The sequence below is a fragment of the Drosophila biarmipes genome, chromosome 2R (genome assembly GCF_025231255.1).
Source record: "Drosophila biarmipes strain raj3 chromosome 2R, RU_DBia_V1.1, whole genome shotgun sequence".
Classification (NCBI taxonomy): Eukaryota; Metazoa; Arthropoda; class Insecta; order Diptera; family Drosophilidae; genus Drosophila; species Drosophila biarmipes.
In genome coordinates, this window is record NC_066615.1 from 4,650,289 (window position 1) to 4,665,151 (window position 14,863).

At 41.1% G+C, this 14,863-nt stretch overlaps 7 protein-coding genes across 7 annotated transcripts; 2 read left to right on the forward strand and 5 right to left on the reverse strand.

Moving 5' to 3' along the window:
* Nucleotides 1-515: 515 nt before the first annotated feature.
* LOC108029457 (uncharacterized) lies at nucleotides 516-961 on the forward strand. The gene has a single exon (XM_017101709.3). The coding sequence runs from the start codon at nucleotides 624-626 to the stop codon at nucleotides 882-884; it is 261 nt and encodes an 86-aa protein (XP_016957198.1). The 5' UTR covers nucleotides 516-623; the 3' UTR covers nucleotides 885-961.
* Nucleotides 962-3,467: 2,506 nt separating this feature from the next.
* On the forward strand, nucleotides 3,468-4,044 carry LOC108029453 (uncharacterized). Its single transcript, XM_017101706.3, has one exon. It carries the CDS (start codon nucleotides 3,584-3,586, stop codon nucleotides 3,962-3,964), a length of 381 nt encoding a protein of 126 aa, XP_016957195.1. The 5' UTR covers nucleotides 3,468-3,583; the 3' UTR covers nucleotides 3,965-4,044.
* Nucleotides 4,045-4,221: 177 nt separating this feature from the next.
* On the reverse strand, nucleotides 4,222-5,058 carry LOC108029440 (uncharacterized). Its single transcript, XM_017101688.2, has one exon. It carries the CDS (start codon nucleotides 4,840-4,842, stop codon nucleotides 4,495-4,497), a length of 348 nt encoding a protein of 115 aa, XP_016957177.1. The 5' UTR covers nucleotides 4,843-5,058; the 3' UTR covers nucleotides 4,222-4,494.
* A 2,154-nt stretch (nucleotides 5,059-7,212) lies between these two features.
* Nucleotides 7,213-7,821, reverse strand: LOC108029430 (uncharacterized). The gene has a single exon (XM_017101675.3). The coding sequence runs from the start codon at nucleotides 7,746-7,748 to the stop codon at nucleotides 7,419-7,421; it is 330 nt and encodes a 109-aa protein (XP_016957164.1). The 5' UTR covers nucleotides 7,749-7,821; the 3' UTR covers nucleotides 7,213-7,418.
* Nucleotides 7,822-8,504: 683 nt separating this feature from the next.
* Nucleotides 8,505-9,584, reverse strand: LOC108029428 (uncharacterized). The gene has a single exon (XM_017101673.2). The coding sequence runs from the start codon at nucleotides 9,363-9,365 to the stop codon at nucleotides 8,631-8,633; it is 735 nt and encodes a 244-aa protein (XP_016957162.1). The 5' UTR covers nucleotides 9,366-9,584; the 3' UTR covers nucleotides 8,505-8,630.
* Nucleotides 9,585-10,566: 982 nt separating this feature from the next.
* LOC108029786 (venom serine protease) lies at nucleotides 10,567-12,659 on the reverse strand. Its single transcript, XM_017102296.3, has 4 exons — nucleotides 12,266-12,659; nucleotides 11,707-12,139; nucleotides 11,114-11,282; nucleotides 10,567-11,060 (listed from the first exon to the last, which is right to left on the reverse strand). The coding sequence occupies exons 1-4, from the start codon at nucleotides 12,482-12,484 to the stop codon at nucleotides 10,685-10,687; spliced, it is 1,197 nt and encodes a 398-aa protein (XP_016957785.1). The 5' UTR covers nucleotides 12,485-12,659; the 3' UTR covers nucleotides 10,567-10,684.
* Nucleotides 12,660-12,767: 108 nt separating this feature from the next.
* LOC108029787 (venom serine protease) lies at nucleotides 12,768-14,484 on the reverse strand. The gene is made up of 5 exons (XM_017102297.2): nucleotides 14,216-14,484; nucleotides 13,827-14,151; nucleotides 13,629-13,727; nucleotides 13,305-13,461; nucleotides 12,768-13,242 (listed from the first exon to the last, which is right to left on the reverse strand). Exons 1-5 carry the CDS (start codon nucleotides 14,432-14,434, stop codon nucleotides 12,855-12,857), a joined length of 1,188 nt encoding a protein of 395 aa, XP_016957786.1. The 5' UTR covers nucleotides 14,435-14,484; the 3' UTR covers nucleotides 12,768-12,854.
* Between the last annotated feature and the right edge of the window lie 379 nt (nucleotides 14,485-14,863).

Here is a 14,863-nt window from a genome sequence, read left to right on the forward strand (position 1 = left end):
GGAATCCAGTTTGTTTTTAGATTCAAAACCGAAAATAAAATAAATTAGCTATACTAAGCTAGACAGCGAAACATTCTGTGCCAACTTGAGAGAGGTAGTAAAGTTACATAAAAATTATTCAACAAAAAATATAAATTTACCAAATGTTTTTAATCTTCGTGCAAGTCAAAGGCCTGCTTAAAATTCATGCAACGAATCAACTGTTGCCTATACCTTTTTCGTTTCGTAACATTTTTACCGAAACGTGCAGGAGTGTGTGATTCGTAGGACTCCAACATGAGCCACGCTTAAATACGCGTAAATTTATGTTGAACGCTTCTGGTATAACGAAATTATTCATTTTGGTTAAAGGTGTTTTAGTGAAATTTAAATGTAGGTGGTTTTTAAAAGCATAGGTCCCAACATGGTGAAAATTGCCAATATGTTGCGACGACACATTTATGATGGATTTGTACGTTTCCTATTGTGCGTGAGATCACAGCTGATATAGAAAGAAACATGCATCTTTTCATTAGAGTATAGTAGGCATTTTTAATAGCATCTGAAATAGCAGTTTATTTTTTGGCTTTTATAAAATTTGAAATCACAGTAAAGTATTTTTTAACCTCTAATCCCGAGCCAGCATGTCTTTGGGTCGAGCTATCGGGGGTTTAGTACTTACGGGTGTTCCCCGGAGCCGGAGTTTGCATCAGAGGAGAACGCGAAGACCATTCCCTGTAGTCCCAGATGCGAGGATGAAGACCCCCGCGGAGTCATCCCGACCACCGCGTATCCTGGTCAAAAGCTTCCTGGCCCTACATCAACTGGACTCGGCATATATGCAAGATGCTCCTCGCGATCTTAGAGACTTCTTTATGTCAAATTGGAAAAATGTCAAGAGTTAATAAATACACAAGTCTGAACTGACGACAAAAAAAATCCAAAGGCTCACAAATAAATATATTATGTACATTTTTGTAAATGCGAGATTCTTCCATCTTCCGAAGACTATGAAAGAGCTCAGACAAACCAAAGTTCTGCTTCGATGAAAGCTGTTCAGAAAATGCATAGATTGACACCTGATTTGTTAAATCCCAATGCTCCATTCGAAGATTTTTTATGACTTTCCAAAAAGAAAATGTTTGTTCCTTAGTAGCAATGGTTACACTCTGTTCCGGATTAATTAATTAAATTTATTGTATAAATAAAATAATCAACGTTAGTAACACCATGTTAAAGTTATAAGGATTGTAGTTAGCTTCAGTGACACTAAAACAATAAAGAAAAATTTTCTGAAAAACAATTATTTTATTATTTCTTTGACCGTGTCTTTGACAGCTGAATGTTAGATTTAATTCAAGGCTGAGAGACTATTTTAAGTAGAAACGTACAGACGGATTTGGCTAGATCGACCCGTCTTGTGATGCTGAAGAAGAACATATATCCTTTATCGGTTCGGAAACGCCTTCTTCACTGTGTTGCAAGCTTCTTAATGATGTTATTATGCAATGGAATGACCAAAACTTGGGTAAGGGGTCATGGTGCTCCCGCACCATCAACGTACAAAAGTGCTGTTATCGACTTTTGAGACGAATAATGCTTCTTAATTCGACTAAATAAATACACTTTATAAAATGTTCTTATTCGGCGCGCTTCACTAAAATATTCTTTAATGCGAGAACCTGAAATATATTCCGATTGGGCGGTAGCTTAAAATGGTATTATTAGATCGAATTGTTTTCCTAAATAATGACCTAAAAACACGGAGATACCAAAAAATGTACTAAAAAAAAATTGTAAAACAAGAAAGGAAGTAAACTTCGGCAAGCCGAAGTTTGTAAGCCCTTGCAGTTATAAAAAATAATCAATTATTTTATTAAATTGAATTCGAAATTCTTAAAAATATAAAAATGTAAATTCCCAATATTATAAGATAATATATCAAAAAGCCCCAAAGCTATAATTTGTTTCATATTATTTTCCCACCAATTTTCCGTTCGTTTCTATGGCAGCTATATGATATAGTCGTTCGATTTTGATAAAATTTATTTCGAAATTCAAAACCAAATAAGAAATGTTATTTCCAAGCGTAGTAGGTTATATGTTAGGAAACACCGAAGATATAATTTTTCATATCATTTTACCACTAATTTTCCGATCGTTCCTATGGGAGCTATATGATATAGTCGTCCGATTTTGATAACATTTAATCCGAAATTCAGTATTTATTTAAAACTGTTATATCTAAACTTAGAAAGGCATATGTTAAAAAAATTTAATTTTTTTTCCGATATTTCCTATGGGAGCTATAAGATATAGTTGTCCTATCCGGCTGGTTCCGACTTATATACTACCTGCAATAGAAAGAAGACTTTTGGGAAAGTTTCAGCCCGATAGCTTTAAAACTGAGAGACTAACTTCCGTAAAAACGGACGGACAGACGGACATGGCTAGATCGACTCGTCTTGTGACGCTTATCAAGAATATTTATACTTTATCGGGTCGGAAGCGTGTCCTTCACTGCGTTGCAAACTTCTGACTGAAATCATTATACCCTCTGCAAGGGTACAAAAAACCATTTTATAGAAGCGAGGGGGATCAGCTCTACCAAGGGCTACCATCATCCATTTTGCGGCATTTTCAAAATATTATTCAAAAGTATGTAACAGGTAAAAGGAAACGTTTTCGACCACATAAAGTATATATACTCTTGATCAGGATTAGTAGCCGAGTCGATCTAGCCGTGTCCGTCTGTCCGTATGAACGCTGAGATCTCGGAATGTGTAATAGCTAGAAGATTTGGACTTGACATGCAGATTCCTGCGCAGCGCAATGTATTTGTCTCTTCAATACCTATTGATTGACCTAAACTAAATTTGGCCATGCCCACTCTAACGCCCACAAGTAGCTAAAACGCTTAATGGAAAGAATCTACTGTAGTGCATTCTATCCCTTCGACGCAGGATATCGTTGGGATAACATTTTCCGCTCTAAATTTGTTTTAGACGGACCTTAGATGTATTCTGCCAAGCTCGTCCTTATCCAAGTTCCTTTTTCTAAAACTCAATAAAAAATAATATATAATTTTTTATACATATTGCATATCTTAAAATTAAATCAGTTCTTTAGTGCCCGCGAATTCTTAAGAGGTAGGGGATTAGTTTCTACAGTTTGTGGTCATTACCAAATATTAGCATATGTTTGAAATTATGTTCCCATTTTTCTTTTGTCAAAGCAAAAGTAACTGCAAGAAGGTCAATATAACCATTTTGTTTTTCAGGAGAAAACACTTTTGCGTGGAAGCACAGCACAGGGAAAACGTAGTTTTCATTTTAAAACTAAAAAACAAAGTTTACTTTTTCTCAACAAAAATAATGATTTTTTTTTAGTTTTAAAATAAAACTGATAATGAAAACGCTCCCTGTTTTGGCTAAAGGTCGGGCAAAAATACTTTTTTCTGAAAAAAGCTAATGTAAATGGTAGTAGGCTCGTTGAATACATTCCCTAAACCAATACATTATGAAACACTTGTTTTACTTACGTTGGTTAACCTAAATTTTAAGAGTATTCTTTGAGCACCGGTAACGCAGCCACCTATCGCATAATGTTCCCGGGTCGGGCCTTGATCGAATTCCCGATTCCCAAGGCGAACACGCAGTTACACCAGCGGCGGAGAATGTCAGAGCAAAAGCTCCCCTACCATCGCAGACCAGTGCCCGTGAAGCTTCAGGAGCGAAAGGACTCTTGGACCGATCTGAAGAGACCTCCCTTTCTGCTGGTCAAGAGCTTCCTGAACTTGCGCCACATGGACGCCGACTACGGGAAGGATATTTCGCGAGTTACGGAGGAGCTAAGTTTCCAGCCACACCGCACTCTCTTTATCAATATCCTACAAATGCCGCATCGTCGCTTTTCGGATTCGGAAAGCTTTGCGGAAATGATGGTTAAAAATCCGCTTGCTTCGGATTCGGTTCCGGAGCCGTGAGTGGGGGTAATCGTGATCATTGGAAAAGGATGTTTTATATAAATTTTTTTTTTATAATAAATGTATATTTTAAATTTTTATCAACCTTTGCGATATGATGTTTGTAAGTATCCTGAGTTTGTATTTTTTTTAGTAGGGATTTTTAGTAAGGGATGAAATAGATAGGTGATTTCTGTATTTGACGTAAAAATTCGATATTAGGAGGAACTTAAGGGTCAAAACGAAACCAGACTTAATTTCACAATAAATGTAAATGCTTTTTAGGTGAAAGGTAACAGATTTATTAAATATGATGAATAATATTGCAATTTCAACGGACGATCGAGATCGGTCCGCTCTTAAGTTCGAATAAGTCGGGATACTATACGGCGTGTTAATACGACAGGTACTTGACCAGTCTGTTGGATGCTTGACTATTTGACAATTTGGGAGTGGTTCTTAAACAAGACCGGTCCGGATTGAAGCGCACAGCAGCCAAATTTGAAAGAGCTTTCGACGCTGGTTGCACTTCATGGAGAGCATCGAGAAGTCTAGATGTCGTAGGTTCCATAAACCATACGTCGCCGGAAGTCCGCCCAGCGGTAACGAGGATTACGGAAACGGACCGTCTGCACCTCGCCGCGTTCCTGCACCTCTTCCTGGTACTTCTGGAAGTTCTTCACGTAGCACCGGGGAGCGTGGTGATACTCCGGATTCGGTTCGTCCCGCTGACGGCCCGGGTAATCATCGTTCTTGTTGAGACTGAGATCCCGATCCCCCACGCCCGGGTTGCGGCGTGTCGAATAGGCACATCTTCCACTCATGCGGCACGCGGCTTGGCGGACCGCCAGTCGGACGTAGTTGGATAGGACTGCGAGATTCTGATTGGTCGGCAGCATGATGAAAGATCTTGAGATTCGTTCGGATTGATAGTAATTTGGTAGTCCGGATACCTCCGATTTTGGTGTGGCAGTTGGATGGTTGTGATCGGTGATGTCTTTGAAGAGTTTGGCCGAAAGGAAGGAAAATGAATTTATTGCCTTTCTATTATATTTGATGTCTGTTAATGGAGGAAGCGTAGAAAAAGTGAACCGAGTGAATGTGAATTTAGTAGGGGAAGTTACTGAGTTAAAAAGTTGTTTCACATCTTAAGGTCCGTTTTGTCATCCGCATGTAAAACTAAATGTATATCTACACATATTTTTAGCATGACCTGTAGATGAGAAAACGGGACCAAGGGCTTTGTATTGTACGCAATTTTGATTTTGGCACTATATACCTGTCTTTTGATAGACCACTAACAGTTACAACATTTGTGGGGACTACAAAATAATACATATATATATATATATATATATATATATTGTATATATATATATATTGTATATATATATATATTGTATATATATATATTTTGTATATATATATATATTGTATATATATATATATTGTATATATATATATACATTACAGATTCCAAACACATTATACATTATATATATATATATATATATATATAAAAATATAAAAATGTATAATGTGTTTGGAAATACTTTATAAAATAAGAACCACTTAACTACTTATGAGGTGTGATCAAATTAACATTTCAAGTATTGTAAACACTTCCTTTGTTCGTTCACAGATGGTTCAATTTGTGTATTGTTTTCGGCTTACCGAAGTTTATATACCCTTGCAGTTGTAAAAAATAATCAATAAATTTATTAAATTGAATTCGAAATTCTTAAAAATATAAAAATGTATATTTCTAATATTATGAGATAATATGTCAAAAAGCCCCAAAGCTATAATTTGTTTCATATTATTTCCCATCAATTATCCGATCGTTCCTAAGACAGCTATATGATATAGTCGTCCGATTTAACAAAGTTTAATTCGAAATTCAGAATTAAATATAAAATGTTATTTTTAAGCTAATAAAGTTATATGTTAAAAAACACCAAAGATATAATTTTGTTTGGGGGAGTTTCAGCCCGATAGCTTTAAAACTAAGAGACTAGTTTGCGTAGAAACGGACGGACAGACGGACGGACAAGCGGACATGGCTAGATCGACTCGTCTCGTGACGCTGATCAAGAATATATAAACTCGGAAACGTCTCCTTCACTGCGTTGCAAACTTCTGACTGAAATTATTATACCCTCTGCAAGGGTATAATGAATATGTAGCATTTTTGGGTGAGTTTTTCTCAAAATAATTTTTCTTTTTCGAATTTTTGCATCGCATGTACTCGAGACCAAAGCACAAAACATAATTAAACAATTAAAAAGCCTTTTGGCACTTGTCCTTACTTAGCCCAATTCGCAGGACGGCACATCAAAGCCGTAAAAAGAGTTGTGCGCCTAATTACGCCGCCAAGTGCAGTGGATGGAAAGCCAAATGCAAATTTGCAACAAGGCAAGAAAAAATACATCAAAATTAACTGGCAACAATGAAAACGGAGAGTCGCGAAATCACAGCATTTGCGGGCCAGTTAATTGTGAAACTTTGAAGTGGGAGCAGGATTCAAATAGAGGAGCACGGAACAAAAATAGGGTTGCAACAACAAGTTTGGAATTTTAAGCCAAACATAAATGCTCTTAGAAATATATATGATTGTTATTATTATTAAACCCAAAATAGAAATATATACATTAAAAAAATTTTTTTATTTTCAATAATTAAGGTTTTTTTGCGAGTGCCGGCTAGTAGGACAGTGCTTTGAATAAAAAGTGGCTGGAACCTCGGCAGTCTAGTCCCGGACTGTAATCCTTGGTGCTCTGCATTTTTTTAGCCCCGTTGCCCATTGATTTTTTCTATATTATAAAATTTATGCTGCCCGCTCTGCTTTGTTGCACTCTTGTCTCTGCCTCCACCACCCAGAGCACTTCATTTTCTGCCTTTGCTTTTTATAGTCATTTTTTATTTTCACATTTTTTCCAAGCGCTTTTGAGCTTTTGTTGTCGAGTGCGCGCCAGTGCCACCCGAGCCAAAAGAAAAGGGCTTGACAATAAAAATTATGAAGCATATTACTTGAGTGCACTTGGGTCGCTCTTTCCATTCTTTTCCTCTTGCCACTTTTTTACCCAGCCCTTGTTTGTATTTCCTCAGATCAGAAGGATGCGAAGGTATGCCAAAGTAAGTCGCTAGTTTTTTGAGAGCAAACTTGCGTGTTAAGTAGCAAAGGGTTAAGAACACTTGTGATAATAATAACCTGGACTGCGAGAGGGGTATGGTGAGTAAAGGGGTGTCTTCAGAGCATTCAGGATATGTTTACATTAAAAAACGTTTTTGTTTTCACGTATTTTGGCTATAGCTATGCATTTTGTAGTATTAGATACTTTGTTGCCTAAAAAGTGATTTATTGTGATTTGGTTTTTTAAACCAGATCAAAACAAAGTACTTTTTAGCCGGCAAAGTGGCAAGTCAACTTTAAAGTGCGAATCAAGTAGGTCCTTGCTTTGGACGTGAGTCCTTTCTAGTAACTCCCGTAGATCATCTTTCGCCGGAACTCTGACCAATGGTAGGTGCGGGAAAAGCAGCTGTGCTGTCTTCTGCAAAACTGACGGAAGTACTCCTTGCACCGCCGGTTTCTTTCCAAAGGGGATATTTCACAGTTTCGGTTGGAATGCATTTTGAGATCCAGTTTTTGCGGCAAGTCACCTCTGCGGAAGTAAACAAGGGGGATGCTGCGACGAAGCTCAGGATGGACAAATACGCCGGGTTCCTGGTAGATTTTTGGTCGTGTGTGGAATTCCCGGGCAAGGCACCGTCCCTTGCCTTGGAGGCTCTTGAAAATTTTGATCATTGTCTAAAGGGATGAAATTTGGATTTTTAAGCACCGATTCTGCATCCCAAAGTATGTATGGGATGAATGAAGAAAAGGTAACTAGGACTTAAAACATCTTCGATACTCAACTTCGTTGCATATCAATTTTAATATACCACATTTTAAAACACGGCTGTTAAATTTAAATTCAACATACCTAATCTTAGAACGATTTGTTTTTAAATGTTTTTCTTGAAATATAGGTGTTGTACATACTCGTATACATAAAACCTTAAAGGGTTTCTGGTCAAGAGAACAAGCAGTTTTTGTAAATTATCTGAGACTCTATGCAGAGACCCAAAAATCCCATGAGGAAATTGTAATCTGTAAAAAATGAAATCATTTGTTTTATTTTTTAGCTCTTATGATCACCATTGGTCCATATTTCAGCTTTAAGATTGTTTTCTATAAAAATATATTTTTATAAACCGAATGTAACCCTTTTAGATCAGAACATAAAAGCGAATTCGGAATACAGCATGGCCTAGCGGGCAGGGGTTTTGACTTAGAATCTAAAACATTTTCCTAGAACAGCTCTGTCCCCAGTTCGTACCCAAGAAGTGGCTTGCTTTCAATATTTTTATTTTCTCCATCGCTTAGATAACATATTGTGCTCGGTTTCGCCAGTGTCGGGCCTTGTGGTTAGTGTGTTTGCCTACAGCGACAACATACGACCCATAGGTATATATACTAAATCAATATATTAGAGTAAAGAAATATAAAAGCCATGCTGAATAATTTTAATGACTAAATTTATTTGTGCTTTCTTAAAATACACGATGGAAACGAGAATTTAAGTTTTCCGTAAAGAGACACATCCATGGCCCAGAGTGGATTTTGCCATGACAAGATCTTGGATGCCTAGAAGCTCGAGCGGCCGTAGATCATGCTGTGCCGGAACTCCGCCCAGCGAGTGCGATGGCTGCGGTAGGAGTTGTAAGGCGATATGACCTTCCGCGAGATGGACGCGCTGAGCGGACGTTCTTGCTGCTTGGAGGAGGCGAGGGCGACCCTTTGGAGAAGCTCCTGGTCGGCACGGGCTCGGTCCTCGTCCTCCTCCGTGTTGTCCTCCGGCTGGCCGAAGACCGCCTCCCGAACGGAGCGGACCTCGAGGTCCGACTCGTAGTCGTGGTCCTCGCCGCTAGCTTCCGGTTCCTGCTGCTGCTCCTGCAGCTTCTCCTGCTGCTGCTGCTTGGCCTCCCATTCCTGCTGCGCCCTGTAGGCTTCCGAGTCGTCGTAGTTTGGCACTTGCACTGACTTGACGTTGCGCCTCCTGGCAGCATTCTGGGCGGCCACTACATTGTTTCGCCGGCTCGCGATGTCGTCCGGCTTGGTTACGGGTCGAAACATGGCCGAGTCCAGGCCGGAGTAGTTGTTGCTCCACTGGCGTTTCTGCTGCCTCTGCCGAAGGAGCTGCGCGACCGCGAAGCTCTCTTCCCTCATCGGCCAGTCCTTGCTCCAGGGAGCCAAGCCCTGGCCAGCGCTATTTTGGCCCTTCTCCAGGCCCGAAATGGTGGTCAGCGAGCGCCGGCCTTCGGTTAGACTGCGCTTGGCCAGGTGGCGAATCGACGGCAGGTTCCTGGCGAAGATTGGCATCTTTCTTATCTGTATGGCTCCCCTAATTTAGACTTAACGGATAATTTTTCTCGAAAGGGGTTGGATTCCCTTGGCCAAAATTGAATCCAGAACAAAATTTTAAATTGTTAAAATCAAGGCGCTCAGGCGAATCAAATTTTGGTTGTCTTTGCGGGAAAACTGGTTCAAAAATGAAAAATCCCACAAGACGGTTGTTGAAGTATTCGTAAAAACACTGACACTAAAACTAAGGTTGACTATGCTCGGCAAAATGTGAGCTTCATATCCCGAAGAGATAGACCAGCAAAAAATATGTATGTGTGCTGCGAAAACAAATAACATAATTTATTTACGGCCACAAGGAATTCAATTTGATTGTGACTTGAGTCTTTCGGGCAAATTAAACAACAAAGCCAAAACGAAAATCATAGACCAAAAACACAATTTGCCATCGTCACATGAACATTTATTAATTTTGCATTGCAGGAGTGCGAGGTCCTTTGGCGGCCCGATAGGTCCTGGGCCGAATTTAACGCAATTTCCAAATGGAAGCAACAACAACTGCGAGACATGAAATTGAGTTAGTACCCAATTACAACAACAATTATGAGTGAAGCTGGTAATTTTACAATAAATACCAAACTGCGCAAGAAGTATAAACTATCTTTAAGGCGGTATCTGTACGCTCGTTCTTGTTAATCAAAAGGATATACATTAATGAGCTCGGGAATCTTTTCGTTTATTAATTATTTATTTTATTATTTGATTATTTATTTTGTTTTAAATTATCATATTTATTTTCTTTTAATTTTGAATTTGGTTAAGACAGGTGAAGTCTGCGAACTCCTAGTGATTGCCACACCCAGTTAGAGTATTCGAAGAAAACCTTATTGCGTACGAAGAACTATGGCTGGCGGTCCATGATGGCCAGCGGGGTATGATTGGTTGGAGCGGGGCGGCTCGAGCTTGTTCGTTGTTTAAATGTAGGCAGAAACATGTCACTGCTTTTTAATTTAAATGCAAATTAAGGCCTTTGTCAACACTTTGCCAAACTCAAGACAACGACGACAAATGCCTGAGGCAAGTGCAAGGAGGTCGGCTAAGGAATGACTCTGTGGAAGTGAAGTATGCGTATGCACGGGGAAAAATCCGAGCGATATTTTCTGTATAAGGCCTTCCCATATTTATAGTTTTAGTCAACAAAAATACTATTATAAGCCCCTTTAAAGTAAAAATTGGTTATGTTTTAATGGGAAATAAAAAGACACAGAGTTGATGGCACAATATTGTGATTGCTGTCGTTCAGTGTGTGAATATGGCCATCCAGTAGGTGCGTATCGCTATCGCACACACACCGCTCCGCCCACATAGCGCCACATCCAGTTGAGGTGCGATGTGACCCGGGTGTTGACCCCAATGCCGAAGGGCTGACCGCAGGCCCGGCCAAAGCTGATCACGCCCAGTTGGAACATGCGCTCCCGCTGCCGCAGGATCACCGGACCACCGGAATCGTACTGACACGAGTCCTGGCCCCTGCCGCCAGCGTCGTAGGTGCACAGCTGGCTGGGAGTGATGCTGGAGTTGAAGCGACTCCGGCACACGGCATTATCCATGGTCAGCAGGGTGGCCTTCTGTAGGGTGTTCGATTTGGAGGCAGCAAAGCCCAGGGTTCCCCACCCCGTGATGTCTACGTTTTGGTAGTTGAAGTTGCTCTCCCTGCCGGAAAAGTAAAGTTAATGCTTTTACAACTTATAAAAGGAGGCAATTACGCTTGACGTATGGGAAGACAAACGGGCGCCACTCCTCTGGACCATTCCATGGGCGTCACCGTCTGGAGGAGAGCTATGTCATTAATGTTGCCCGAAGCTGTTTCCATGTAGCCTGGGTGGTTATAGATATTTTGAATGCGGTGTTGAGCCGCATAGATCGATTCGCTGCCTACAAAAAATATATAAAATAAATATTATTGAAAAGCTTCAATTATCATTTTCTAACTTAATTTAACGAAACTGTTGATTTAGTAATTATACAAGAAAAGAATCAGAAAAAAACATCAATTCGGATCAAAAAATTGTATGTCTTAGTACCAAGCGCTAACATTTTTTGGAAACCGATCAAGAGGGCTTACTTATTTACTGCAACATTTTCCGCGCCTTTTGGGCTATTTTCAAAACTGATCATGATAAAAAAAAATGCACTCCTTTTGTTGTGCTTTGATCAATACATTTAAATTAATTATTTGATTATGCAGTGATTTTGCTTATATTTCAGAATAATAAAATGTACCTACCTCTTAATTTTAATATAATAATAAATACTACATTTAATCGCCAAAGAGTTCAGTGGAGGTATAGTCACTTACCCCTGCTTAAGTCATGCTCCCCGACCAGTGCCAAAAGGCGGCTGGCCACAGGCTGCCGGGCGGTACAGTGGGCTGCGGTCAAGATGAAGCGATCGGTGACAATACTGCCGCCGCAGAAGATGGGCAGGTTGGAGGCCAGGTCCCGGAGGCCCACCATCGAGGGAAACTCGTGCTTTCCCGCCTCCACTCCGTTGGCAATGCGAGTCGGGAAGGACCAGCCGCAGTCGCAGGGCGCCGGACGGGCCACCGCCTGGCAGCTGAGGCGGGATCGCTGCTGGGTCTGCGGACTGCTCGAATAGTAGGCGAAGGCCATGGTCTGGAAGTTGGATATCCGGTTGACCTGTCCCATGCGGCAGTAGCGTTCGCCATCCCGAAACTGAAGGTCGCCATCGCGGGATATGAACAGGAACTCCGAGCCACAGGTGTCGGGGAACTACCCAGGAAATGGTATATAAAAAGTTTTCGAGTTTTTTTTGGCAGAACAAATTAATTTAAATATCAGGGATACTACTACCTACTCAACAAAAAAAATAAATATATTATCCTTATGATTACTTACCAACTCGAAGCGACAACTCAAATAGATCACATGATTGCGGGGGGCTTTCAAACGAAATCGGCAGTTGCTACCAGTAGGTATAGCTCCCGGATAGTTGAAACTGGTAATATTTATCATTCGATTTGGTTGCAAGTCGTGGAACCTGGTGCACTGTTGTTGGGCACAGGCCACACTGATTATTATGAGCACAAGAAACCCCGAAAACTTCAGTTCGTACATGATGGAAACGTAGGTAGTGCAGCTGTGACTTCAGAGAACTCTCGGCGCTGCTTATATAAGACCACCCTGCTGATAAGGAACATTTTTTGTCAAATTAAAAATTATAAATATTTGCGACAGCCAAACTGCATTTTTAAGTCAAGGTGGGGAAACGTTACTACTGACTTGGTTGTTAAATACACTCGGAAAAAGTATCTGCTAGATCTATGTGTTCAAATAATCACTGGAATGGAAAACTTTTTAAAATATAATTATGAAACTTATGCAATTATCTAGGTATATATATTGTCTTATGAAATTTTGTATACTTTATTTTTAAAATCGTGCACATTCCAAATATTTCAGTACTTGTCCTAGCCTTTAATCTACACTACAAACTGACCACGCAGTTAGAATTTCCAATCTTTTGGCGAATCCAGTACATGTACGTTGTTATTCTGGTATTCACACCCATCGGATACTGCGAGGCCGCGCAGTTCTTTCCAAAACTGATTATTCCCACCAAAAACTGCTTGGATTTCCGCAGGATAACTGGACCACCGGAATCGAATTGACAGGAGTCCCGTCCCGTTCCAGAATAATCATATGTGCACATTTGTCCGCTGTATATGGTGGCCACATTTTTGTATTCCGTCTGACAGTCCTGGTTGGAGACCACATTTAGGTTGACCTTTTGCAGACTCGCGGCTGTGGGTCCAGCGAATTTGGTAGTTCCAAAGCCGATCACATCGACGATGTCGTAGCTAAAAGGGGAGGTGCTGAGCGAGAAATGATATTTAATTAAACAATAACCTTGCTAGAAATCGAAATAAAAACTCACGTTCCCGGAGGAGGCAGACAGATGGGACCTACGCCCCGTGACCACTGAATATTATCAGCTGTTATCAAAACCGCTATGTCGTTGTTCACTGGATCGCTCACGTACTGCTCGTGGGGTATCATCTGAACTATACCGTATTGTCGGTAGTACCTGGAAGCTGGTACAAATAGCATGCAGTTCAAGTTAATCTTTCAGCTTGCAAAATGCCAAAGAAAACCCTTATATTAATATAAGTTATAGTACTTGTCATGGAAAGGAGTAAGATGTAATTCTTTTAACAATATGTTTGTGTCGCATATCCTAGGAAAAACATTAAATGCTTACGGCTTTTTAAGCTATTGGTTCCTACAATAGCTACCACATCTGTAGCCTTGTTGACCATGTAGACGCAATGGGCAGCAGTCAGAATATAACGATGGGAAACTGCAAAAGCAAATACAGTTACTGTCTATTCAGAACACAAAGCCGTAAGACTGAATGGTGGAAAAACCAAATAAATATTTTCGGCTAACCCGAACCCACCTATGGTTCCCCCGCAGAAGGATGCTGTGCCCGAGGTCGCATCCTTGAGGGCCGCATAGCTGGGGTACTCGTTGGCCGCCGCATCCTGGCCATTGGCGATTCGCGCCGTGGCCGACCAGCCGCAGTTGCAGTTCTGCTTGGTGGTGGTCAGGGTGCACTTGAAGCTCCCCCCCTTCGCGCCGGTGGAGATGTAGGCGAAGACCAGCTCCGTGAAGAGGGATTCCCGGGTAAAGGTTCCGGAGCCACAGAAATTTTCAGCACTGCGCATCAGAAGATCGCCCTCTGGGTCCAGCCAAAAATTATCCGAGGTACACTGACCATTGCTCTGGGGGATAAAAGTCACTTAAGTTTCTCCACTGTTAAATCCGTGCCTCTTGGCTATTCCCCACCGATGGCAGTGCAACAGTACATTGCACCTGAATGTAGTAGTCCAGGGGAGCGGTGAACCTGTACCGGCATGACGTTCCGCCAGGATAGTTGCTGGGATAGTAGGGCGACTCAACGTAGGTGGTCCCTGGACTGAGGGTGTAGGAGTTGTCGCAGCCCTCGAAGAAGGCTAAAACGGCAGGGGCCAGCAGCACCAGCGGGATTAGGAAGCAGCTAAGCATTTTGGCCACACCGTTCTACTGCGAAGCCAGCACTCAACTGGGCTAACCCGATAGTGCCACCCACACCTAATATCAGCGAAGACAACTAAAGCTAAAGCTAATTAAATAAATAAAAGGCCGCGTTCCAGCAAGCGGTAAAACAGTTGGAGCTTGCGGCAGAGTATTCGCCCTGTTTGAAAGCGATTTCGATTTCGCCCCGGTCTGCAGTTGTGCAAATAAACAAATGTAACACTCGGATGACCTTGTCGACTGCATTACATATCGGCTTTGAACTTGGCTAGCACACCTTCGCATTTTCCGTTTGGCTGATAAGGCCCAATCCATTACTGGGCCACGTTAGGGGCATTCGTGCCGGGATGTTATGGGCCTCAGCTAGGGTTATCCACCAGCTGCGCGCCTGGTGATAAGCTTAAGTCGTGGGCAAATAAA